The sequence below is a fragment of the Chelonia mydas genome, chromosome 19 (genome assembly GCF_015237465.2).
Source record: "Chelonia mydas isolate rCheMyd1 chromosome 19, rCheMyd1.pri.v2, whole genome shotgun sequence".
NCBI lineage: Eukaryota > Metazoa > Chordata > Testudines > Cheloniidae > Chelonia > Chelonia mydas.
In genome coordinates, this window is record NC_051259.2 from 3,532,995 (window position 1) to 3,560,981 (window position 27,987).

The 27,987-nt window shown below is 40.5% G+C and overlaps 1 protein-coding gene across 1 annotated transcript; it reads left to right on the forward strand.

Annotated features, from left to right (window-relative positions):
- The first annotated feature begins 903 nt into the window (after window positions 1-903).
- On the forward strand, window positions 904-24,229 carry PSMB2 (proteasome 20S subunit beta 2). Its single transcript, XM_037881604.2, has 6 exons — window positions 904-1,207; window positions 5,210-5,332; window positions 7,711-7,781; window positions 19,496-19,658; window positions 21,469-21,518; window positions 23,990-24,229. Exons 1-6 carry the CDS (start codon window positions 1,117-1,119, stop codon window positions 24,095-24,097), a joined length of 606 nt encoding a protein of 201 aa, XP_037737532.1. The 5' UTR covers window positions 904-1,116; the 3' UTR covers window positions 24,098-24,229.
- The last annotated feature ends 3,758 nt before the right edge of the window (window positions 24,230-27,987 follow it).

The window sequence follows — 27,987 nt, forward strand, 5'->3', positions numbered from 1 at the left end:
AACTTACAAGAAAATGGAACTGAACAACAGGGGATGGATCACGCAATAAATTCCCTCTTCTGTACACTCCTTTTGAAAAACCTGGCACTGGCTGCCGTCGGAAGACAGGATACTGGGTGAGACGGACCATTGGCCTGACCCAGTCTAGCCATTCTGACCTTATTGTCAGATCAACAACAGTCTGGTCTAGCGGCTGACCGGGGGGCTGACTGTAACAGAGGACGACGCTATGACCCGCTCGGTACGGTGCATGAGGCGGCGAAGGGGTGTGATTCGGGGGGTGCGGCGACACGTTTGGGGGAGGGATAGCTCAGGGGTTTGAGCATTGGCCTGCTAACCCCAGAGTTGCGAGTTCAATCCTTGAGGGGGCCCATTTAGAGATCTGGGGCAAAAACTGGCGATTGGTCCTGCTTTGAGCAGGGGGTTGGACGAGATGACCTCCTGAGGTCCCTTCCAACCCTGATAGTCTATGATTCTGTGGCTGAGCGGCTCAGCCTGGCGAGGCCCGTCCTCGTCCTGCAGCCACGAGGCTGCCCCAGGGACACCTACTCGGGGGCGTGCTCCTCCCGGCCCGCCAGGAGCCCGCCGAGGGCCCGCCGCCAAGGCACGCCCGGAGGCCGCCGGGGGCGGAGGCGAGCCGGGCCGCTCCCGCTCCGCGGCCAGCCTGCAGCCGGGCCAGGTGCTCAGACACCGCGGGGGGGCACGACAGGAAACCCCGGGCTTCGGGGAGCCCAGGGGGCCCCACCGGGCAGGGGACCCAGACCCCTCAGTCTGCCCCGCGGGGAGGGGAAGGGGCGGGTGCAGCCTCGCGGAGGCGGAGACACGGCAACCGAAAAGCCAAGGCCGCGGCGCGGGGGAGGGGAGGGCGGAAGACGGGCGGAGTCCCCAGACCCGGGGTAAGGGGCGGGGGTCAGAGGTCAGAGGTCGCTGGCTGGAGCGGGGCTGGTCACATGGCGGGCGGGGCTCTCGCGAGAGCGGGCGGCTGCGTCATCCCCCCTGCGCCCGCCGTGCGGCCTCGCTGTGTCACGTCGCGCCGCGGAGGGGAGGGAAGCTGCCGCCGGCCCGGGCCTGAGGAAGAACCGCGCGCGCGCCCCTGCCCCCACCCCCGCCCCCGCCATGGAGTACCTGATCGGCATCCAGGGCCCCGACTACATCCTGGTGGCGTCCGACACGGTGGCGGCCTCCAGCATCGTCCAGATGAAGCACGGTGGGAGGCGGCGGTGGGGCCCGGGGGCGGGGGGGGTACGACAGTCGCGGGGCAGCTGCTCAGGGAGGGGGAGGGGCAGCTGCTCAGGGAGGGGGAGGGGCAGCTGCTCAGGGAGGGGGAGGGGCAGCTGCTCAGGGAGGGGGATGGGGGAGGGGCAGTTGCTCGGGGGTGGGGGGGGGGCAGCTGCTCGGGGAGGGGGGTGGGGGGAGGTAAAGATCTCTTTACCCTCCCTCCTGCTGCAGAGCCCAGGTCACTGGTACACGTCCGGGAGATCCCTGCCCCCTTGATGACGGTTTTCCTGGTGCACCTGCTGCTGTGTCACCATTCACTATTTATGCACCTTTGCACTGGGAAGCAGGTTACCTTGAAGACCCCGAAGGAACTTGCTTTTTTTATTTAAAAACAAACAAACAAAAACCCAAGTTCTTCATCAAGATCTGTGGTGGCGTGTTGTGACACCACCCCGGGGCCCTGCTGAGAGTCCGGTTTCCATTTGGCTGCATGCAGTGCAGCCACCTAGGGAGGCCTGGCCCCTGCCCGAAAGAGTGTATGGTGTAGCCGCTAACTTCCCACTGGAAAGGTATTTTCACAGTGTAGCAAACTTGGCAGAGGGGAAAAGTTTTCAAAAAGCAATTGATCTCCTAGTCTCTGTGCTGTGACTTTAGATATTTTTATTTATTCTGTATTGGTTCTACAGTGAATTCATGTATTTGTCGCCTCAATCTCTTGCGGTAGAGTTTAGAGGCCCAGGTTAGGAGTCCCTTGTGCTTGGCACTGCACACCTTTATAAAAGAAAACTCTATCCCAGCCCCATAGTGTGTTTAAATATAAGATGAGAGGCAACGGGTGGAGAAAAAGAAGCAGCAGGGAGGTCAAAGTATCGGTGAAATGATCATGGTTGGTATAATAAGCAGTAGTCACAGTACACCCACTGTTTAGCCATTGTTGAGCATTGCGTAGGCATCACAGCAAAGGTGAGTTTTAAGGAGAGATTTCATGGCTGACAGTATAGTGTGTTTTTCTGACTTTTATTGGCTCTTCTCCCTTACATGAGAAGCAGCATAGAAGTGAAAAGGTATTTGAGGGTTATTCAGCAGAAATTAATCAAATGAACATCTGTAAAGTGTTCGGTGTTAGTTAGCTCTTGGAAGATATAAGAGCCAAGTTGTCCACCCATTTCTAAGTTACTTCAAATAGAAAAATATCCATAACTGCTCACGTGAGAGAGCTGAGCAAGACCAAAAGAGGTAACTTTGTGTCTCAGATTGTGCACATGTAACAACTGAAGATGAAAAGATATTATGGGGAGCTGTTGCTGATCTTTGGGATTTATAAAGCACCCATTATTTGGTTTTTTCACTTCTAACTTTTTTCATTATTTAAAAACTGTTGCTAGAATGCTGAGCCATCTGAACAATAACAGTTACCTGAACATGTGTACCTTTTATCTACTCAAGTGTTGGAGATTAGTACAGATAGTACAAGTTCCCAGGTTTTACATCCTTTCTGAGCCATTATCCAAAGGAAATTGACTATGTCTTCACTTGAAAAATTTATAAAATATTTCCCCCAGCAGTTTTAACACAGTTTCATTTGAAGTAGTGGGACCCAAGACTTCCTTGGCTGGACCTGTTTTAGTTAACCCTATTTAAAAGTAAGCCTAATTGAAAGGGTAGAAAACATGGTCCAGACACAAAAGTCTTATCAACATTAGAGTTCCGACCAGCTTTCACTGCGGTTCAGTTGAACTGGTGTTAGAGCTGGTGGTGGAGACACTTTAAAATTTCCCCACTGCACATCAGGTTTCAGGGCCTGATCCTGCAAGCACTTACATGTAGTCAGTGGAAGTGGAACTGCTCGCACGCGCAAAGCTACACATGTTTGTGGGACTGAGTTCTATGTTAGCAAAGTAAAACAAGTGCAGTCAAATGTTCAAGTTCCACATATAATTTTTTCCTCTTAAAAGGTTGTACTAGATCTGTGTTGTCAGCCACAAGCATGGAGAAATCATGAGTCAGGCCCCCAAAATCATGAGATTAAAAAAAAGTTTTTAATTTGACTTTGGGTTTCAGCCTTCATGTTCACATTTGAGCCTTTATGTTAATGCAGTTCCACTTCCAAGTGTTTTTCTTCAACACGGAGAGTTAAACTTCCTTTCTTTAAAAATGTGTATTCTGACATAATCACATGAATGCAGCAGTTGGGACTTCAAAAATAAAGCAAACTAAACACCATGCCTTCCCCCCAAATATTGGGAGTATTTCAATAAAATTGCAAACGTTGGCTATGCTGCTAGATGAATCTGACCACTATATCTTACTTCATGGCTACAGAAATGAACAGAGGTGATGTTCTTGTTTCATAAGCAGGACACCAAGTTAGGGAGAAATCTCAGTAATAAATTGCAGTTTTTACTCTAAATATTACTAAATACAGTCAACTTTTTTAAAAAGTTTGGTTTGTAAACTAATGGTGTTTAATTCCTGTTGGAATTTATTTAATCTATTTAGGCAAACATAGTGATGTGGGATTTATTAATTCTAGTTTGAAAAACAGTAAGCTATAGGTAGTAGTCATATTGGTATTTGGTAGTTTTTTCCTTCAAATTGTAAACAGATTGCAGAGAATGATCAGTCTGAATAGCAATCCCTAAACACTCAAAAGCAACTTTTAAAGTATTTAACAACTGCATAATACTCTCCAAATCCTATTAAAGGATTGTGACATTTCAGAAGCTATCAAAAATGTCTTCCAGGGAAGATTATTCAGCAGTATTTAGTAAATTGAAAGTGAAAGTGAGATTCAGATATGGAGATTTAGACTGTTGTTCTGTAGACCTAGCCTGAATGTGAAGAAGCAGTTTTCCCTAGGCACTAACAGCTGCTTGAATATTTATCTATCTTATCTAGTTAAAGCAGACTGGTGGTCAGATAAGATTACAGTATTAGGAGTAGTACAAAAGTGTGTTCCTATAGTTTTGTTGTCATAGCTGAGATTTGAAAAATACCTCAAAAAATTACAGTTTTAAAATTTTGATTTCAAGGGAAGAATTCTGTTTTAGAGTTTAATGATTTTGTTGCTTTTCAATGGGCTATTTTTGCAATTTGTAATCAATATTTATTATTTTTTCCTATTACCAGTGTTCTAATACAGTTCAGTCATGACATTGACTACCCCTGTATTTTAAAATAAGTGGTTTTGCTTGTCAAGGGTTGTCTATCCAAATTACTCCCTTCTGAAACAGCTGCTAGTGGATTTGGATATCCTAGGAAACGGAAGTCTCTTTGACGTACACTTTGATCCTACATTTTTCATAATTTCTCTTTGCTTAATGTGTTCACATGTTTCAATTTACCCAGAATTACACTTGCCCTAAAATATCATGTATTTATATAAAGCAAAACCTAACAGCTTATCAAGCAAAATTCTTGAATATTTTATTGGTGAGTAAATAATAGAATGAAAGAGCTAATACTTAATTTTTTAAAATGTATTGTTCTGTATTTGTGCAGTTTTAACCAACGTTGGTACATGAGTAACAGCTTGCATTTCTGTAGCATCTTCCCTCCTGAAGAATATCAAAGCACTTCAAAATTTAGTTCCAGATTCTGCTCTTGGATCTGCATATGTGGACCCTTGTGTTGAGCTCAGTTGTCTCCATGAATGCTCCCTGCAGGTGCAGGGGCTATCAGCATGGATCCAGTTGCACAACTGGGATCATACACTGATTCACAGAGTAGATGTAGGGCGCTACATTAATCACTGAAATGCAGTCACCTCTCTGAAGTGTGACAGCTTTTAACGGCACATAGGAACACTATGCAACAGATTAAGTTGGGAGACTGAGAGAAGCTGAATATTGTAATTTAGTTGGGATGCTTTGATTAGCATAATTGAGTGATTAAAATCCTTTAATTTGGTACTTATTAAATAAATTGTGAAACTGCTATGGTATTGGCAAAATAGCATGACTGTAGTGTTTGTTCTTGTCTCATTGCCTAGACCATGATAAGATGTTTAAAATGAGTGAGAAGATCTTGCTGTTGTGTGTGGGGGAAGCTGGAGACACTGTGCAGTTTGCAGAGTACATCCAGAAAAATGTTCAGCTCTATAAAATGAGAAATGGTAAGTACAACACCAGAACAAGAGGTCACGTTTTATAATTATATGAATGAGAGCTAATATGCCTGCATGTTATTAGAGGTACTGAGAGTTTAAAGGACAGCTAGAAATCTAGTGTGGTTTTTTTTTAAATAAAATATATTTGTGAGTATTACAGTCGCCCTTAGTGACCATGCCAGTTTTTGTGGGTTTACAGTTTACTGCTAACCTTTTTTAAAAAGACCTTTCCTGTTGCTGAGTGAAGAACCGGTACAAACAGGAAAAAATAATAAACAGATTCTCTACAAGGGAAACAATAAAACTTATTATATAAAAAGTACTGTGAAATGTACTAATTTTTTAAGTTTTTGTAATTTTAGGAGTTATTTCTAACAAGTAGTTCAAAAACATTCAGACATAGGGGGTGATTCTTAATAAAGTTGTTGTTCCTTTAAAGATGACTATTAGATTATTTCAGGTTTGTGTCGTGGGGTGGAGGGGGGAGAGACACTTCATTTTCTTAGTCTGTCTAGTTTGTGGATTTCTGCCTTTTAGGGGCTCAAGTAAATATGGTGATGAGGGCAGGATAGGTAGTTAGGGGCTTGAATACTTGGCATTGAATCCACCCAAATTTATATATTCATAAAAAGTTAATTCCTGCTGTGTGCCTGTGTGTATGTAATATATATATGAATGTCTCCATTTTGATTTCAATAATTCATTTCTTAAATGAGTTTTAAAAAAAAGTTTTTTCCCTTCCCTATCAACAATATGTCCCAGTATAACTACACATCAGAATTGGTACACTTGGGTCTGTACAAAACAGGGAAGATAGCCTAGCTGTTAGAAAGGGGAAGACAGGAAATCAGGACTCTTGTATCTATTGCTAGTTCTGATGTGGGTTGATTTTTGAGCAAGTCATCTGACCTCTCTGCCTCAATGTCTCCATCTGCAAAAGGAAAAGAAAATACTTCACTTATGAGAGTACTGCAGTTAGTTTGCAGAGCACTTCTGAGATCACCTAGTGAAATATGCTATATACAATTCATTGTAAAATCTTTCCTCCTGCCTTTGCAAGCACTGATCACCTCCTGTGGTGTGTTCAAATCTCTAATCAGATTTGTACTGACCTAGTCGAAAAGAGCAGACAGTTTGGCCTTTTGGTCTTTCAGCTTTCTGGATTTCTAGAGTGACTGCAAATGTTTGAACTCTTAATTAAATAATCTTTGGTTCACGTATACTCAGTCTATAGATGAGTCGTTACTGAATTGTAAAAGTATTTGTGTTGTGTATTTTGGTGAAATCCACTGTTTATATCTCTATGAAGCAATAGATTGAGCACCTTATGTCATCGCTTTAAAAAAAAAAAAAAAAAGCAAAGACTACTAGAAAAAACTTTTATCCTTTAGGGCAGGGTAAAGGTTCTAATGACAGTAGGATATCATGTAATAACTTGCTCTGCTCTCCTTAGCATTAGGCTTTTTGATCAAGTGTCTTGTATTATTTATGGAAGCCATCAGTCGTTTGGTTCTTTATTCATTGTCACAGGTTGTAGAACATTTCACATGCTTTTTTACTAAGTCTCTTTCCTGTACACACACTAAAATGGAATTACACGTCTAAAGGATTGGTTTTTACCCCAAAAAAAGATTCAGCATTAGTTTCAGAATTCTCTCCTGTCCACAGTCTTGCCTGTGGGGCAACAGCCTTCTCTTTCTGCAGTCCAGGCCTTTGAAGGTATATCTCCACTGGAATAAAAGACCTCTGGCTGGCCTGGGTCAGCTGACTTGGGTTTGCAGGGCCTGGACTGCAGGGCTAAAAATTGAGAGATCCCAGAACTCAGGCTTCAGCTCAAGCCCGAACATCTACACAGCAATTTTATAGCCCCACAGTCCAAGTCAGCTGACTTGGGTCAGCTGTGAGTGTTTAATTGCTATGTAGGCATACCCTGTGATTTAGAGAAATGTAGGAACTTTCCATCTGTCTTCAAATCCTAGGTGAAAAACATCTTCTCTGTTCCTCTTCGTGTCTCTCCTATTTAACTCCACGCCATTTTTTGGGATACAGTTTGTATGAAAAAATTTTCAGAATACAGATGTGTAATATTCTGCAGTTTTCTAGGGCTTTGTATTTTGAATCCCTGTATAGATATGAGTAATTTGAATGCTTAGCACCCTGTTGATATAGGTCAGTATAATTATTCCCAGTTAACAAAGGGAAAATGGAGACAGAGGTAAAGGGAACATAATAAATGAGTTGTCAGAGTCAGAATTGGAACTTGGAATTGCCCTCGATCATGTTGCCTTTCTGTTTTATTATGAAACAAATAGTGAAAGCAAAGCAGTAAGAACGATGCATTTGCACTCCAGTTTCCTCATCAATGCATTTGTTTCTTATATCAGGGTATGAATTGTCTCCAACTGCAGCAGCAAACTTTACACGCAGAAACTTGGCCGACTACCTGCGCAGTCGGGTAAGTAATAACTGAGGCATACCAGCAATGGCTAAAGTTACTAAGGGCTTCTCGCAAAAATCAAACGCTATGTTTGCCCTTTTCCCTCCCTACGTCCCGTCGTGCTGCAACAGCGTTTTTCTTCTCAGCAATGTTTTTGTTTCATTCTTTTCCCTCGGGCTCACAATTTAAACATGTGCTTACACATGACTGAATGCTCCAGGGCAGCAAACACAAACTAAAAATGAAAATAACATGTGACTGGCCAAGTTTCTCTCTCTCCTTCTGAAATAAGCAAATGATTTGAGTATGGTCTGAGTTAGTGAAGCCATAGGCTCCCCACAGTGAGTCGCGTGGAACTGAGACCCTTGAGAGCGATCAGGTTTTGTTGCTACAAAAGGGGTGGAGAAGACATTTCCCTTTTGTGTCAATTTTATATAGTTCACTTTCACTTCATAATTCCATGCTCTCTTCTGACGCTTGGTGCAGATAATTTTAGTAATTTCTCATTTAGCATAACTAGATTTTTACTTCAGTTGCTTGATGTAACTTGTGTACAGTCAAATGTGATTTTTTTCCTAAACCCACATTTCTGAAATGCCTTATTTGAAAAATATAAACCTCACAAAGTACCTTAAAAACTGCTGCCATTATGAGATACATGTGTTAAGATCCACCCTTGTGGTTCCTGTGTCTTAATTATACTACCATGCTATATTATGCCCTAAATAATTTCAGTGGTATGAATAAAGTATTACTGTACCACAGTAGTGCCTCCTGTTGTCCATCTTTGTCTGCTTGTGTTCGTTGTTTCATGTTCTCTTTTTAACAAACCCCTCTTGGTTCGGGGACCCTGGAGACATTTGGCAAATTAAGGTTCTCCCGTATTACTAGTTAAAAAATAGCTACAATAACATTGTGTTCAGCTTTAAGGAGATGACATTGACAACTATTCTATTTCCTGTAAAATGTTATCTGTGAAAGGAATTTTTACCAATTTTTATAATAGGCTTGCTTGTGTTTTCATGTTAAGGACGCTAAAAACTTGAAGTATCATTTAATATCTTTCCCCAAATGGCTACCCTGTTAGCGCTGCTACTGTTCATTTAAATTATCTATATCTGTGTATTTCCAAATGGAAAATGGATAGAAGCAATATAAGAGGGGGAAGTTTTCAACCTGTGAAAAACTTCAGATTTTGTTTTGATCACGATCTGATTAATTGTCTTCAAAGTGTGGCATAGGAGTTGGGATATGGCCCAGAATCCAGGGTCTTGGTATAGACCAAATGTCCGCTAACTACCTACTATGAATTACTAGGGAATAACTTTCACTTGCAGATGGATGAACTCTAACCAAGAGGTCGCTTCTTTCTTTACCTATGGTTTTTCCTCTTCAAAATGGTCTGTTTTATGGAAATTGTAAGCTATGGTTTACTTTTTTTTTTTCCTTCTCGTTAAATTGCCTATCACCTCACTTATCAGAAACTAATACAACTACAGTGTTAAGAGTCCAGCTTTGGGCCCAGTAAACGTTTTGCCATAAATACCAGACAGCTAAGTGAATTAAGCCCCTTTAAAATCGAGATAAGGCCAACACTTCTCATGCAAATGCATTGAATCCATTTAATCTTCTCCCAAAATGATTTAATAGAGCAAAACTATTTGATGTACTTAGCAAAACAAGCCCCTTTTGTAAACAGACATGAAGCTTTCAGTAAATATCAAAACCAAGTTGAAGCTGTTTTTTTCGAATTAGCAGAGTGTAATGACGGACTAACTTAAGGTAATATTTCAAAGCATTGTTAACAAATGCTGTCTCCTCATTCATCGTTCAGATGCCTCCTTTAAGTGCCCTTTGATGCTTGGCAATTATAGTGAGGAAGTCGGGACTTCAGGGTTCTACACTTGCTGTTGGCTTGCCATGCGACATGTTCAAGGTCAAATATCCACTTCTGTGCCTCACTTTCCCCCAGTTGTAAAATGGGTATTGGATATAAATACGTAATCCTTGGGTACCTCACGGGGAGAGGAGGCTTAATTCACTGCTTGTAAAGTGCTATAAAGTTCTTTGCTGGAAGTTGTCACAGAAAGGCAAAGTGGTATCTAAATATACAAGTTTTGGGATTTCAACAGTCCTCTGCCTGGCACATGTATATTCTCCACACAAAAGAAGAGCAGGGAAAATAAGAGGACTTGATGATGCTGTGAATTAAGTTGAGCAAATATGTTAGTATGGGGAGGAACAGGGGTGAGATTTGTTTATTGCTAGGACATTTTATAGAAATTTCCCAGGGAACCTTTTTCAGGCTTGCCGTCGGTCTTCTTATTTGTAGTAGAGTAGTACCTGTGGGCCCCAACCCAGAGCAGAGCCCTATTGTTGGGCCTCATATGTACATAGAGCCTGCCCTGAAGAGCTTTCAGTTTAAATGAACAAGACAAAAGAGGGGTGGAAGAAGGGGAGACCTGAGGCTCTGACTAGCCCAAGTTCATACAGAGCTGGGAATAAAATACGGGAGTCCTGACTCCTAGTCCTCTGTTTAAACCACACCTCTTTCTGTTTAGAAATGAGTGTAATGTACCTCCTGCAAATTAAATGGATACAAATTGGACTGTAGATGTTATCCTATAAAAATTATATTTATTTTAACTTTCATTCAAATGTTCACATTTTGAAAGGCTTGTATGTTTGCATGGAGCTGTTCTGAGTTTCCATGAGTGACGTGAGAAGCAGTATTGTAATTCTCCTCCCTCTGTTGTGCATACACAGACTTGTCTATCAGTTGCATAAGAGGCTGATTACTTGTCTCAAGGTCACAGGACCCTCAGAGCAGATGGCATAGGTGAAATTGTCTTTGAATGTCCTGCCTACTTAAGCACAGACAGCCATTTGTTACATATGATAAAAATATCACTAACGAGGGTAATAATTTAACATGCTTTTTGGCAAATGCGGTTAGCAGGATGTGACATGATGCGGCATTGTCTTCTTCCTCTATGTGCCATGTCCCTTGAGGCCTGATCCTCTCTGCACCCCCCCTCCTCCCTGTGCCCAGGCTTGCCTTCCAGCTCACCTGCTCCAGATGGGCGACACAGTGGGGAGGACACTGGCAAAGGCAGATGTGTTTATTTACCGGAGACAAAATGTTGTGCTGCTGCAGATGGCAATGCCCCTGAGCAAATGGCGCACTTTGACACCACTGTCACACTACAGGGATCTCTGTGCTGTAGGGAGAACACTATCATCTTTTGAAACTTCGCACTTAGTGCTTGTATGAAAGTGCGGAGCTTTCAACAAGAAGTTACGAACATTGGCATCAGAAAGTTGTATTCTTTGCTCAATCACTTGTCAGATATTTGTTATTTCTGTACCTGTTGTGACCCAGTTAGAATCAATAAAAATATAGCCAATAGTGCTTTGTACAAAGAAATCATTCACGTAGGACTCTGGAAGTCTATTAATCTAATACTGTTGGTTATAGCCATAAAACAGAATATACATCCCAAGCTAAATTATACTTTGTGGGGAAGGGAAGAGGAGGGGACTAGGTTGTTTACCTACATGTTTAAATATATATGTTCATCTTGATGCACAGCAAGGTGTGGAAAGTTCCCTGCAAGCTGAGTTGAGCCTAGACCCTTGGCTAATAGCAGCTAATACTTGGCCAGGCCAATATGAAAAGGTTTTTTAAGATATTCCATTCTTGGCTATGTAAAACAATTTGCCTTGCCCAAACCCAATTTATTTCTTAATATTTTGGAAAGTCACTTATGACTGAACCTGAGTTGCATGTGTCTTCTGCTCTGTGCTGACACAAGGGAGCACTTTAAACCTGGGATCATGTATTGGCAGGGATTGTCTAGGTCTGGCAATGGGAAATGTTACCTTAGTGGGTTGAATACCTGATACTGGAGTTTTATAAAAGATGATGACCCTACCAAACTGTGATTATTCCCCTAATTTTGGGGGCAGGAGAGCAGGCAAGTTAGAAAACATCCCCTAATTTGTATTTTGGTATTGCCTTTCTCCAGCTTTTGGGTGTAGTTCATCCATGATCCCTTCTGCGTTTTCCTTCACTTGTACCCTCAAAAGTCCTACCTTTTATGTTGGGCTGGCCTTTATGAAGAGCCAGGCTATAGAATCACTGTTCTGTCTCAGTAATGCTTTTGGAGATTATACTCTGAGCTATACTGGTTTAAATTAACTAGAATTTTTTTTTTAACTTGCTGTTTTGCCCATCACAGTGCTGATACAGTTATGAGTTTTCAGGTGTAAATCCCCTCTCTCAGGAGGACTGTATGTGAGAAGGTGTTGCTTTCTCACTCCTAGAGTGTGTGTGCTACCCAGTTAGGTGCCTGCTGAGATCAGAAATCCCTGTTTCTGTGCTAAATAGTCCCATTGGAAGTATAGTCATATTATATCAAAGATTTTGGCTTTGTAAAAAGCCTCTGTAGGTCTACTCCAAACCTAATTTTTCTGAATCTCTACTCGTTAAGGAGTTGCACACTAATCCCTCACAACTGTCTTTAAATCTGTAACTTTTAACTCTAAAACCAATAGATAAACTGATTAGAAAAATTGTCTTCAGAATAAAAATTGTCTTCAGCTATTGAGAATCTGGTAATGGAAACTGTTTGTCTTAATACTTACGATTTGGAATTGGTGACTTAAATCCAGAACATTTCTCAACACTACCCTCTTCTTTCCAAATAGGTTGTGAAATGGCTCCATGCCAAAAGGTGCTTGGGCCCCATTTACATGTATCTGGGATACCTCCAATTATTGGGTTTATTCTAGCTAACTATGTTACAGGGTACAAGTCTGAACAGGAAGCAAGTTGAGTATGAGCAGGACTTTTGGGCATTTGGTCATTAACATGCAGGAGCCTTTAAAAATCATTTTAGTGGGTTACAAAATGTAGAAGAGTTTGCTATAATCTGAGCTTGAGCATTGCACTCACTCGGTGCTGCTTTGTTATTGATGTCTTGGTCTAACTTCATGCCAATGCTTTGCGTCCACTCAGGGGTTTCCGATCACTTTAGGAAGGTGAATGAATAATATCTCCATTTTACAAATGAGCAAACTGAGGTGAAGCAACTTGCCCAAGGTCGGTCAGAAATGCAACCCAGGGGTCCAACTCCGAATTTCCTGTTTATAATTAGTAATTGACATTCCTTCACGTGAAAAGTAAAGGAGATGGGGGGGTAAAACTCACAGTGAGGGACAGAATAATCCCATGGGACTAGCTATGTGGCTGGGCTGTACTCTCCTACTCCTTACTTTGAGGGACCCATAAGTGTTGTTTTGCAAGCAGGGGTAAGACCAGAAAATTTCCAGAAGGTCATTCACCTGCGGAATGCCTCAGTCCCAAGGTGCCCTGGCCATAGGAACTCTTCCTGTGTGCGCCATTCAGTTGTTGTTATTCCCAACTCGCTCCCCCATGGCAATTGGTATTGGGCAGCTTTTGTGCTCTGACCTCTTCGGTGGGGGTTGCAGATCACAGAGAAGCTGCATGAAGGAATCTTTGTTTTTGTGTCCTTTAGTGTGTGGAGGGGGTGGAGCTTGCTGGTTGGGTAGTTGTCCTCCTTATTGGCCCCTCCCCTTTCTTTGCTGACTGTGTGTTTACAAAAGTGCCAGATGCGGAGGAGAGAGGGGACATCTTATATAATCTTTTCCCTTCATAGCTTTTTCCTGGTTTTATGGCTGTCCACATTACGCAGTGAAGGCAACACAGGGGCATTGGTGTTTTGCACTGGGTCTACTTCAGTGAAATGTCACCAACTGAAATAGATTATTTTGAGTCTCTGTGTGTTATATTGAAACAATATTCTGCAGGGTATTAGAGTATTACAGCCCAACCCAAACTGAGGCATGTTCTACACTATTAACCACCATCTGTGTCCCTCACCACTTCAGCTAGTTTGAATTCATTTGTCTATCTCTATGGATGAACTAGCATTAATGTAATGCTTTGCAATCATAGTTATTCATATTTCTAGCACTTGCTGAGTGTTTAGCATTCATAACTTGCTACATTTACCTTGCAGCATGTAATTCTGCTTCAACATGTGGAGTCTGCTCCAAAATATTGAATTTTGCCTGAATTCCCCTTAAAAACACTACCGATTAACAAACACAGGGGTTACATTTTGCCATTGGACAGTCAGTGATTTTATCTGTGAGCTTTATTTGTTGGGTAGAGACAGCGTTTTGGATTAGCAAGTGAAATGAATGGAGAAAACAAATACTGTGTTAACTAGCTGGTATAATAAGGCATCTGTGCCATGTTGCATTTTAAGTCATTAAATTTTGAAACCTCTCTAATTACAATATGGCTGCACCTTTAACAAGAAAGCACGCAAATTTGGAGCTGCTGCCGGAGTATAACATCATGTGTAGCAACAAGAAAATGGCCCACCTCTTTGCTGATGGACAATAGCTAATATTAATTTAAGTCAAGTTTGTAGTGTTTCACTGCAGTCCTGAAGATGCACAGCAATAGGTATAACTGGTAGCTTTCCAACTCTTTGAACTTTACACTCTGACACTTAATTCATTGGCAGTTGGACTTGGGGCTTGTCTACATGTGCATTTGTGCTTTTAGTTTCAGGTGTGATTTTCTTTTTTTTTTTTTTTTTAAACCAGTTTCAATTGGGTTAATGCTGTGTAGATGCTCTTATTTTGTTTTTAAACCAGGCTTCTTTTGGTTTAGCTTAATTCTGTTAGAAACAGCTGAATTAAAGTAAGCCATTTTTAAACCAAAGTAAGAACCTCCACCTGGGTTTACACCAGTTTAACTAAACAGTGTAAAACTGTGTCTAGACAAGGCCTTAGTTTTCTGTATGGATTGTGAAAATGAAGCCAAATATAGTGTATCTACACTGCAAAAATAGGAAGTGTGTTCTTAAGTCAGGTTAGTATAGCAGTGAAGACATGGCAAGTCAGGTTACTAACTCAAGTTGAACTGTATAGCTTTTCCCCCCACCACTTCCCACCCCACCCCCCGCATGTAGATATACCCTTAGCTTACGGGAGGGGGTCCATGATTTATTTCAGGTGGAACCCTGCCTAAGCTTAGAGTAGAAGTCACACTTTCCTTTGGGATCACAGAACCTGATTCTTATTTACGGGAAGGGCTCTTCACGGTACTCTGGCAGTGTTCACTCACTTGAAGGCCCCTTTACGCTCCCAGGGAGGAGTCAAAGGGCTTTATTGTAAATGTCTCCCAGGTCACACTGTTGACACTGTACTGGTTAAGGAAGTGTTTTTAATTCTGATTGATCACTTCTGATGTGCTGTGCTCCTCATACTGGGTATATACCCTCGCAGATGAGGACACACTTTGCCATAATCAGTGTATTTGTGTGTGTGTGTGTGTGTCTCTCTCTGAAAAGACCTTTTGTCAGTGCCTATTTGGCTGCTGCAGCACAAATCTACATGCATACTTCTCTGGTACCATTTTTTATTGGTGCAGAAACTATTGCTGTTTCCTTTCTCGACCTACTGCCTTCCCCAACCTCCCAGATGACTTACCTGCTGGGAATGCCAGTGCCAAGGTTGGTATATTTACTAAGTTGCAGCACATTGTTTAAATAAAAAAAACCCAAATTCTAAAGTGCAGCTTCTTATTGTGATGTTATGTTTAATTATAGGTGACAGGGTCTGGACTGAGTCCAAAGGAAGACTGTCAATTCCTCCCTTGCTGTCCACGCTTGGCAGGATGCTTCCTCACGCCCACCTCTCTCCCCCTTGCTGTGACTTTGGCTTCCGCCAGATGTCACACCGCTGCTTGTCGCCGCCCAGCCTCCCATCGCTGATCTTGTTGTTTCAGTGTATTTCTCACAACTGTTCTCTTCAGCTGTAAATTCTGAAGAATTTCACGCTCTTCTTAATCACTGCAGTTATTTTAAATCCAATGGCATAGAGTGCAAAGCTAGATGGGGATGGAAAATACTTCCTTTAACTGAAGGGAAAGCTTGCATTTCTTGAGGGACGAAAAAATGGATTGTTTTGACTCCGTCCCAAAGTGTTAGCCCATCATCTCTCATGTTAAACCTTTGTAATCACAGTAACATTCTAAAAAGTTCAAAGCTCTTGCTCATGTTAATTAGCAACAAAATTCCATGCCTAGTTTGAAATTGATAAACATCCTGCTACTAACCTAAAGTTCAGTGTAGAGAGTATTTAACAAATGTCTGATTTGGTGCTTTTCTGCTCAAAACCTCAGAGTTGGAAGACTAGGCATAGAAGAATTGAGGGTGCAAGAGGACCCCAGTACTAGACTAGCAAGGTTGTTGCCGGTCCATGTTGAAGTGCAGTGATCTGTAGTAGGGGAAACTTCCACCATGCCTACCCATGCTATGAAAGATTAGATCCAGGCACTTTAAAAAGCGTAACATTAATGCTCATATGAAGGTTTTCTTGGGGTTTTGTAATGCTGCCAGTCACCATAGTATCTGTGGTCTTAATTTTTACATAGAAAGTGCAAAGTTCCTAATGGACTTCTGGAGACTCTGGATCCTCCTCCCTTTTGTGGGTAAAAACTATTTGAGGTGGTTCATTTGCAAGATTTGATTTTATTTGTTTGGCTGGCGTGTCTGGTAAATGGGAGTGTCAGGTCGTTGGATACGGGAAGGCTCATATTTTACATGATATTTGCAGCAAAACTAAAAAAAGCAGAGTAGGACAAATTTTGATTTTAATATTGTGGGGTTGATGGGTCAGGAGCACATAATTCAACAAATGTGGAGTTTGGTATTTCCTTGTGGTCCAGTGTCTTTTAGAAGTTGGTTCCTTAAGCCTTCACAACAGGAAAAATTGCAGCACCTGGCATTAAAGGCACAACACTTGGGTTAGTGTTTTACCGTTTGCTCCAAATACCATTGCAGTTTAAATGTTTTAAGGTTAATCAGGTTAAACCATTTTAACTTTCACCTATGAAAATACATATTTTTTTAAAACCAGTAAAATGTCATGGCAAAACCCAAAACAAAAATGTAGCCTTGTGGGACCTTGGATTCAAGTCCTGAACTGCTAGATTTGAAACAAATCTTGGCATACTTTAAAATTCTAGCAGTGGGTGAGTGTTGTGGACGCTGCAGCAGGAAGCAAAGATGACTTTAAATATCAAGAAAAGATGTACCTTGAAAAGAGAGCTCTTCCGTGGAATACATGAATTTTACTCCCCAAAATGATGTATGAAAATGCCCTTTTAATATTGCATTTCTTTGTAAGCATAGGCTCTGAAACAGATCAGGAACTATGTGCATCCCAAAGGGTGTTAATCAGTTAGAAAAGATGTAGAAATAGTAAATAAAATGTGAAAATAATTATCTAATGTTTGAGCCCCACCTTACTCTAGTAGTAAAATAGCATAAGATGATTTATTTACATTTGAAATTTTTTAAAAAGCACAAACAAAAGATGTTTCATGGAGCTTCTGCAGAAGAATTTTGGAAACTGCAAGTTGTTACCCAGCTGTATTGATTTAATTAGTCTGTGACACCACTTATTTATGCTTAAGCTTCTCACACATGCAAAAGTTGGTAATTCGAAGTAGCACAATAATTTGTGAGTTGTCTTCTGTGCGTGTGTCATGGCTTTTAAATGACAACTTTGGTGTGCATGTGAGATGTTTAAGCATAAATAAATGATAATACACAGGCTAATTAAACTAATACATTTGTGTAGCAACTTGATTCTGGAATGACTGAAACAATCTTTCACGGAATATCTTTCAATAACACTTTTTAAAAGTTTGATGAACCCTTAAAATGTATATAATAAAAGCAGTGTAGTGAAATAGAATATCCAAAACCATTGTGTGAATTAATTTGCTAACCCGTTTTATAAGGATATGTTGATTCATGAAGTGGGAAAGATCAGCAGCCTATTCAGTTCCTTTTGTGAGGAGGGCATTCAAACTATAGCACTGTCATTTCATTTAAAAACTATTTCAACTCAAGGTTCTTTGTAACACTTGTATCCAGTGATGTCCTTTACTGTCATGGTTTTTTGGTCTCAACTTAATGTTATCCCAACCATGTAATACCAATGTATTATTTTGTTAAGATTTTTAATAACTTCTCATTGAAGGAATCAGTGTGACAGAATAACTACAGATAGCACTCTGGGAAGGAAGGAATCTGTTTTGCTCCTAAGGATTTAATCACTTTCTTACATTCTCAAGTATATAAGAAACAAGTTCCTACCAACGGCACATATCCCAGACTTTCAAAATGAGTTTGCTCTCTGCTCTGGCACTAGTATTAGGTGTCATTCTTCCCTACTTATGCATCGGATGAAGTAAGCTGTAGCTCACGAAAGCTTATGCTCAAATAAATTGGTTAGTCTCTAAGGTGCCACAAGTTCCTCCTTTTCTTTTTGCGAATACAGACTAACACGGCTGCTACTCTGAAATCTTCCCTACTCTGGCTGGCTGGTTTGTTGATCTACATTTTCTGAAAATCTAATAAACACACTGTTTTCAATGACCGTTTCTTATTAATGCCAAGTACTAAAATCAGTATGGAACTACTAAAAGTGTAAAAGTGTTGAGCAAGCATATGGTGATTCCATGTACTCCTTGTATGAGCCTATGCTTCACAAATTGGTAATCGTGTGTGTGGTATGGATCACATATAATGTGTTCACATGTGTTTGGAATATCTATAGCTATGTGCTTACACAACCACTTTCCCACTGTGGAAAATGCAATAAGAATACATGGGTTTTTAAAGCAAATGATAACCCATATAAAACATGATGCAAACTCCTGGGGCTTTGCAGAATTACTAGATCTGTATTTATAACCCAGTAAAAGGCATGGTTGTATTAGTGGAAATGGGTGGTCTCTCTTGGCTAAAGAATAAACATGAAAACATCTTTATTTAATGGGTTGCATTTAAAGTCTTAAACAAGAATAGGGAGGAAAGAATTAAACTGGAGCAGACTAACACTTAATTCTCTGCATCTGTCAAACCATTTCTGAAACCTAAAAGACACACGTGAAAATATTTAATTCTTAAATGTTTGTGATGCGGGGGGACTTGGATTATCTTGATCTTATGATAACAAGAAAGTGGGCCAGAGTCTGCAGTCTTAGATGGAAGCAAATTTATTCACATAAGCTTAGTGATTTTTTAGATTAAATCTGGTAGGTGGAATAAAAGTCTAATTGGCAATTAATGTTACAATGCAACATTATATATAAAACTGTTCACACTGTGTTCTGTTTTCATACTGGCTTAAAATGCTGCGTGGTTAACTCAGTGTAACTAAATAAACAGCATATTAAATTAACAGAAACTTTGTACCGGCCAAAAAAGTCCACATTTTGTTTGCATGGTGACAGTCAAAAATCTAAGCATTTTTTTGAGATGGACAGTGGTGTGAAAGTATTTTAATTATGATTTGTCCCCATAAGATTGAAACACTAACTGTGAAAGGGTCCTAAGGAGCAGACTGAAGGGAAAGTAAAAGTCTTACATGTTTTAAAGGAATGCAGTGGGCAAAGAAGTTTGCTTCCCAACAACAAAAAAATTTCAGCCACTCCGGGGTTTTGAATTCAAATGTGTTCCTCAGAAGCAATTTGCACAGTTACTAGAGATGCTTTGTGTCCAAAGGAGCATATTGAAACAGGCTGGATTACCAGTCTCTACATGTTATGGGGGACAGTAGAGGGGAGGCTGGTTAGCATTGCTGCATTAATCAAAATTCTATGTTTCTGCTTGCAGACCCCTTACCATGTCAATCTTCTTTTGGCCGGCTACGATGAACACGAAGGCCCTGCCCTTTATTATATGGATTACCTTGCAGCCCTGGCTAAAGCTCCCTTTGCAGCACATGGATATGGTGCGTTCCTAACCCTGAGCATTCTTGACCGCTATTACAAGCCAAGTAAGTATGAATCCTGTGGCAAAGAAACAATTCTCTTTCTACTGACTAGTAAATCAAAGGCTTAATAAAGTGGGATCTCGCGCTTGTGAATCCTGTTGAGTCACTCTACCCGGTTCTGTTGCTGTAGTAGGCACAGAGATTAGATATTCATTGAGGAGTAAAGATCTAAAAATCTATAGACTAGCTTTTCAGCAGAAATGGAGGCTGCAGTGAAACTAGACTTTTTCCAAGTGCTGGCTGTTCCTGTTTTAAAGTTAGGAAGTTTTGTTGGTTTTTTTAAACTGACCTATTAGTTCCTGGCCATCTTCATCTAATAAATAATGTTTTGATGGCTTTACTGTAGTATTTTGGGTACTACTGACTTTTTGCCCCAGGTGTTGCACTGATAATTTACTACTTAGCATTTCTATCATCCTGTACCAAGAGACTAACAAATGGTAGTTAAATCATGGTGTTCAAAACTAAACCGTGAGGCGGGAAGATGTCTTCAACTAGCATCTGCCTCTACAAGCTAGAGTTCAAATACCTCTGCTGCTGCTGTATGTTACCTAGTTTGCTGGCTATGATGTGCATACAATTATCTCCTGAAGTGTCCCTCTTCAGAGTGCAGTCTAGTTTCCCATTTCTCCATAACTGCATCCGCTCAGTTCATAGCATATTAAAAAAACAGAAAAAAAAAACTGCACTCTTTTCTAATATGTTTATCTCATCCTTTTGCAGATCTGGTGTATGGGGATGCTTTGTTTTGGCTGCTTTGCAACCTTTTCCTACTGTTTAGTGTTTACATCAGAATAATTCTTTGCACATCTGTAGCTCTCAATGTTTTTAAAGCATTCAAACTTAGCCTCTCTGATTGCCAGGAGACAGGGCAGCATTATCCCCATTTTACAGATGAGGAAACTTGAAACACAACTGAAATGACTTGTCCGCATTGGAAATCTGCAGAGCTGGGAATAGAGTTAAGCTTTTTCTGACTCTCTTGTACTTTAGCCACGAAAGCACCTTACCCACTGGCAGCAATATTTTGCGTGCAAGGTTTAATTTACTGACTCATAGCAGAGACCTTCCTTTAGCAGTATTTCTATCTGCCTCCTGCAACCAGTGCAGCAGGAATCTGGCAGTTCTCTTCTAATTGGAGCTTATTCCACCTGAGCAGCAGGTGTGAGATGGGAACAAAAGCCCTTGAACCAAGTAGGCTGCATGCTAAGCATGCATCTCTGTAATTTTTTCATTACTTGCGTCTCCTGGAAGCGATGCTGCCTTTCTTCTCTTTCCCCACCCCTTCCAAAAGGAAAAAAATTAAGTACAATATGTTGTCACAGTTGGCCATCCCCACTGAATGCTGATTTTTTTTTTTTTTTATCCTAATGTGTGAGACTAGCAGGGGCATCACACACGTGCCTTTCCCATTATTAAAGCTCATACCCAGCAGGGAATGTAGCACTAAAACCAATCCCCGCCCACGTTCACTGACTTGCAGCCGGCTGTGGACAGATGGAGCTGATTTAAAGCTGTAATAAACTCAAGGAGAGAGAGACGGCTGGACTTCTCCGAAGCCCAGTCCCTGGCCATGGGAGGCAAAATTCCGTCATGCTTCCCATTGGTATAACAAATCGATTCTCAATGGCTTGTTGCAGCGCGAGTGCTTCAGTGCAGGGCATCCTCAGTGCATATGGAATGTGTTTTCTGTGAACTGGGAAGGAGGGTTTTTTTTGGTGCTCAGCTGAAAAGTTGTTTAAATTTAATAAAAAGATTGACTTGAGAGAGATGGCCTCTAACTAAAGCAATCTGTGGGTGTTTTCTCCTTCAGGTATCACACGCGAGGAGGCAATGGAGCTCCTAAAGAAATGTCTAGAGGAGGTGAGTCACCAAAGACTTGGGCCTGTGTGATCTTGAGAAAGGAATGTTTGTTTGCCTTCATTTACTGATATTTTTCCTGTTCCTCTGTCACATTTTTTCCCTGCCTTTGCCAGAAGGGGTAATAAATATACATTGGCCAGATGTGGAACCAGCTACTGAGGAAAAGGATTTGTGGGTACTTACGTTGTCTTAGCATGGTTCATGTCCTCCAGAATGTAAACTTTAAGATTAATTGCTTTTCTTTACTTCTGGTCCTTCCATACTTAACATAATATTGATGTAGACAGCCCTTGACTTTGTCTTTTTATGTTATTTCTGCCTAAAATGTTTTTATCCTTCTGATACTTATCCTCCTGTGCTTGTGGTAAGTTTATTTTTCTACTAGACATTTTTAAACTGCTTTCTCCCCTTAGTTCATAAGTTGAATAACCAAGTCTAACTCCAATAATGACTTGACCTCAGGCACTGAAGCGGTTGATCAGCAGCTTTAGCAAAAATATCCTTTTCACACCATAAATCTTTATCAGAGCAGTCCTCGGTGTCATTGTCTCTTGGAGGTTAAAGAGGTGAACTGGTGTTACTGGGGAGAAGTCTTCTGCAAAGGGCCTTACAAGCATTTTGGTGATGTGTAAGGTTTTTAGTAGATTAGCTTTCCTGTCAATCATGGTGTCTGATAGTTAGCAAAGTACTTTACAAATTACTTTGGTGGGTGCTGCCCAACCCTATCCTGAAAGAAGTTGTGTTGTATAGTTCTCTGACCATTACGTGTCTTACAGCTAGTGAGTTGAAAGGATAGTCTCGCATGGTAACTCAGTAGCTAGATAAGTACATGGCAACTTTGCTGTTGTCATATGCTGTTGAGCTCATGGTTTCTGGGACACAGCAAAAACTACCAAGTTCAACTAATTTGCTTAACTTTGGATGCCACTGTAAATGTGCTTTAGAAATGTGCATAAATCTAGGGATCCTGCCTTGAATATGCCTCAAGAACTGCAGGACCAGTTCTTCTAGAAGTTGGCCTACTAGGTAACTATGTGTAAACCAAGAACACACTTGGGGCATGTGAAGAATCATCTTAAAAGAAGACTAGTATATTACCATACAGTGCTACATGGAGCAGGACCTGCTGACATTTTGCCCTCCATGTCTTGCCTCAGCAGTCTAGTTCATATCTATGCTTACTGTGGTACCCCCAATTATCACTACTGCTAAAAAAAAAAATTAAAACCAAGAATGTCACAAATGCTCACTATATTGGTGCACCCTCAGTAATCAATGCACCCTAACCCAAAAATTCAAAATGTACAAATAAGCTACAAAAGAAAATAATGTGACAGCAGAGCCTCTTTACTCAATGCAGTTCATCCTAATACAAGGAACAAACAATACCACATTGTATTTTATATAATCAAGGCATCCTGCTCTCAAGCAAGATAAGAAGTGGCGTTATCCTCCATATATCAAACTGACCATTTATTATGAGCTCATAAGTGTCTTACCCTAAAGGTGACTTCAGCATTTGCCTGAGAAAGGGTTTGACCTTAACTCGTATGTGTTGGTTATTGGGTGGAGAAGTTTAAAAATGTAAATACATCACAAGCAGATCAGAAAATGTAAATACATCACAAGCACAAGCTCAGGCCCCTCTAAAATGTTTGCCTGTTTGTATCTAAGTGTAATGGTAGAAAATGATGGTAATCTTCTCCACTTTCACTTGAATGAAAAATCTTGTTAGAGAACTGAGATAATTCATGCTGAAATAACAGGCATGTGGGAGAGGGAGCTCATGCTGCCAACGTCTCATGCACGATTGACTGAAGTTTATATCCCAGGCAGTGTGTACTGTGGGGACCTGTTAAATACTTAGCCCTGGCACATAGTCAAGTGCATTTTTTCAACAGAGTTGTTCTCTTGTTAGGTACTAGTTTAAGACAGATTCTTTAAGATGTACATCAAGATAAATTTGGGCATGACAAGTTTATTCTCTTATCAAGTCTAACATACTACATCACTGGGTGTGCAAGCTCCTTATTCAGATCCCAAGTCCTGCTTCAGATTTGTTCAAAAGGAATTTTAGGTAAATACTAAAACTCACATAAGAGCAGAATTAAAATATATTTATTTGCTTATGCAAGTTTGTAGGCTTAAAACGTTGCTGCTTGTGGCTTTTTTCTACTTGTAAAATCCATGTAATTCTTTAAGGTGACTATGCAAACCCTCCGATTTCTATTTAATTTCCAAACTGACTTCCACAGAGATCACAGTCAATTCTAGCTCTCCAGGATTTCTGAATATGAAAGGCACTTCTCAGTTTTGGTGTCCAGAGATACTGCAGAATCAAAGTGGAAGCAGGACAGAAATTGGAGGAGAGAAACTAATGCTTTTAGGACATGCAACGATGTCTCTCTCAAAGAAATGTTTTTTATTTAAGCATTGAACAAATCTTTCCCCTCTCTCTGTCTGTTAAACAGCTTCAGAAACGTTTCATCCTGAACCTGCCTTCTTTCAGCGTCCGGTTCATTGACAAAGACGGCATCCACGAAGTGGACAACATACCCTTTCCGAAAGTGTCATCCTAACCTGTGGGATCTTTCCTGGGATTTTTCTTTCAGTTCACTTTTGGGGTTTTTTTTTCTACTTGTTTGATGTACTACACAATTAATGTACTGCACTTGGGGACTTCAAATAAAGATTGACATTGGCTATATCAATCTTATCACTTTATTCCATTAACCCTTTTCTCCCAAAGTAAATTAAATCATCATCGCTCGGCAGATGGGTTCTGGGATTGCGAATCCTTGACTGTGCAGATAGCAACTTCCTTCCTTGCTGTTCTGCGCCCTTATCAGTGTGTCTCTGTGCTTTCTCAGCTTGTTCCAGTTTTGCTGCTCCAAATGTCTTCCCTCTTAAATTCTTGATCAGATATTAATTTTCCCTTTTAGCAGTTAAGTATCCATCATCCATCCTGTCAGTATGTGGTGCAGTCCAGCAAGCAGCTGGTATAACGTTCCACTTGTCTTAAACAGCTTAACTTGATCTATAGAATAGTTACAAGAATTTATCCAGTTTTATTTTATAGTAAAGGGGTCAACTATCAGAACATCTTAATAGAGTTCTCTTGGTCTCTTAGATTTTGTTATTTAGACCAACTTGAAGTTGAGGGAAGAGGTTTTTCTGGGAAAGAGTATATGTAGGGATAGAAAATGAGTGTCCGGAGAAACTGGTACCCTTTATGGCTTAGTGGTTGGGGAAGAAATCCAGTTTCTGGAAAGTAATGTTTTGCTTGCCAGTTGGATCTTAGCCACCCTAAATTTAACAGTATAATTATTTTAGTATGAATCATGTGAATTAGGAGAGCACCACAAGTCAGCATGTCCAAAAGAATGTGTGCTAAACTGCATCCATTTTTAACACTTGTTTTGAATTGGGCTTAACTATAATATGCACAGTAGGGAACTTTTAAATGTTACTTGTGCCTCTCATGGAGCTTCTGTGAACTATTCCGCGCTAAATAAAGAGAGCCTTTTTTATTCCATGAGAACAATCACTAACCTGTCCAGGGTTAAGATGGTGCTTCCATTCTAAATTATCCATTCTATCATCTGTCATGTAACTTCCTCAAATAATTGCCATATAGTGGCTGACATTTGTTTAATCTTGGCCTAGAATTGAACATTTATAAAGGCTCAAACGTCACACAGAATTGTGAGTTACCTGAATCTGGGGCTGAAGCGGTTTTCAACCATTTCAAATGTTCTGTTCAGATGCTTGTTTTGTGCTTGGATAATTACACATTTGATTAAAATCTTCAGATGGTACATGTGACATGCTTTTTTGCTCAGAAATAAAGGTGGACATGTGAAAAACTATTTACAGTGGATAGTATTTTCAGCACTGTATCCAATATGGTCTAGTTCCCAAGTACAGATATTTGATCCTTCTGACAGATAGGAAGATGAGTGGCTTAGACTTGGCAACCTTAACTTCCAAAGCATTCTTGATCCCCTACACAAACGTCCTTCTATGAACATATTTGTATTTCCAGTATGACCCAGAGGCCCTACCTGAGATTGGGGCCTCATTGTGGGTGCTCCGCATATGCTTTGGGTGAAATTCTAACTCTATTGAAGTCAATGGCAAAACTCCCATTGACTTCAGTGGGGCTAGGATTTCACACTGGGGCGGGGATTCAAAGAGTTCAGTCTAAATAGATAACAGAGAGTACTAAATCCCCATCTTACAAAAAGAGAACTTGAGACTTGCCCAAGGTATACAGGAAGTCTGTGGCAGAGCGTGGGTCCCAGTTCAGTGCCTTAACTAGGAAACAATTCTTCCTTTCTAGGCCATCCTTAGTTGTATCTAATTTTGACCTCTGTTACCATCAGGCTTTGCTAGTCTGCCTTTATTTATCAGCTGTTTTTATTATAGTTGTGGCAACAGTGGCTTTTATTTTTAAACCTTTCTGAAACAATCTTGGGCTGAACTTATCTCAGATTTTTAAAAAACTTTTCAGACTTTGTACATTGTAAAGAAACAAGATTTCAACCAAATTATTTTCTCTTGGCAGGTCACATTTAACGTGATAGGAGGATCCTTAACTTGGAATGTCCTGACTTTTTGGTGGTTGAAATCTCACCCTTACTGTGTTGCATTAATGTCTTTTTTAGCTTTTCGTAAGCAGCATCTCTAATTTATTTTACCACCAATCTTGAATGTTTTTGCATGTTTCCTGTTTGTTTTAGAAGACCTCATTACAGATTGGCTGAGCTGGTATGATGTTTTCTTCGCTGCATACCAAATAGAAAAAGTGTTTAACTATCCCCTGATAGGAGGCTCACTATTTTAACAGACACCAACATATGGGTGTGGTGGTTGTGCCATTAAAGCCCAGTTATGTCCTAGCAAAGGATCTGCCTTGTGTTTTGTTGGGTTTTTTTTTTGTTTTTTATTTATTACTGGCACCCATCTGCACACAGGTGATTAATAAACATAAAACAATTATTCCATTCCAAACAGCCTTGGTGGAGTCAGGTTAGAGTGGAACATATGTTTCGCCTGAGGGCAGGGACCAAGCTTTGAATCCCCACTGACTGAGGGATACAGGGAGTTGCATCAAGAGCCAACAGAGCAGCAACCTCCAGGAATAAATACGGACTTCCATTACCCACAAAGCAATTGAACAAAGAATCTGCAGAAATTTTTAAAATGCTCCTTCGACTCTGTAATAAAGCATTTCGTCCTTCTTGGGGGGATCTTAGTTTTACATTTTTTTAAGGACTTGTACTTTGAAGGAGAGGAAGAGTCCTACTTTTTGCTGGATATTTTTCGTACAGTGATGTAGCATTTAACAAGTCATTGCCACCTAACTGAAGGCCAGCCCTAATATTTAATCTCCTAGAACCAAGTGATAACCAAGTCCTATTATAATAAACCTCTCATTGAACAAGCCCTGTGTTCAATGTCCCAAGGAGAATTGCACCAAGTAAATTTAAGCAGCTGATTTTACCTACACTTATTTCCAGTTTCCATACGTATGACTCGATTTCTAAAGCAAATTGAAATTTCTTTCATTAAAATAATGTGTCCAAAGGTCTTTTTAAAGATCTGCTCGGTTGTTTTTAGATTTATATGAATGCTGCAGCTGTAAATCTCTTGATGGGCTTAGCAAATTTTGAGTTGCATATTGGTCAGAGTAGATGGAAGGCAAAGATTTCCCACCCCAGTTGTGTGCTGAAAAGGGTGGGGGGGGGGTACTTTGTCTTTTTTGCATATAAATATTGTGTCAACTTTACTCCAAAGCCCATGAAACTTCATTTATAAAAAATATCCTTGATCCTAAACTTCAGAAATCCTGCTGAGAGATCTAAATCTAACAACACAGGTCTAATTTTCATCAGATATATTCTTTGAAGGAATTAAACTATTGCAGAATAAAATGGTTTCCATTAAAAACAGAAAGTTTGATATAAAGAGAAATTAAAATGCTGTGACCCAGGTTAAAGTATTTCTAAGTTATTGCAACATCTACATTGAGCTGTTTGCTTTGCTTTGGCTAATAATCCTGACCATATGTTTTATTACCAAAGCCTCAGGGCCTAAAGAGTTAACAAGGCACTCTTCTCATTTTAGATTTCCTGTTTAAAGATGGTCTTTTCCTGAGGACTGTGTGCATGTAACAGATCAGTGCACCAGCTCATCTCTTTGTGGGGCTAGAGTTTGCCTTAAGATCAGTTTACAAGGGAACTGAATCTGTGCCTCAGGCCATGTCTACACTGAGTGCTTGGGATATGTATACAGATATGCTATTCCAGCAGAGCGCTCCTAGTGTGGATACAGATTATACTGCCAAAGCTGCTTTTGATCATATCGTTTATTTCACTCAAGGGGATGGGAATAAGATGTACTTGCAAAAGTGTAGCTTTGCCAGTGTAAACTGTATCCACTCTAGGAGCTGCTTCTAGCACAGTTA

Coding starts and splice junctions, on each gene's coding strand:
- PSMB2 (XM_037881604.2), top strand. CDS start 1,117: ATGGAGTACCTGATCGGCATCCAGGGCCCCGACTACATCCTGGTGGCG. Junction 1,208..5,209: donor CATCGTCCAGATGAAGCACG/GTGGGAGGCGGC, acceptor CTCATTGCCTAG/ACCATGATAAGATGTTTAAA. Junction 7,782..19,495: donor CCGACTACCTGCGCAGTCGG/GTAAGTAATAAC, acceptor TTCTGCTTGCAG/ACCCCTTACCATGTCAATCT.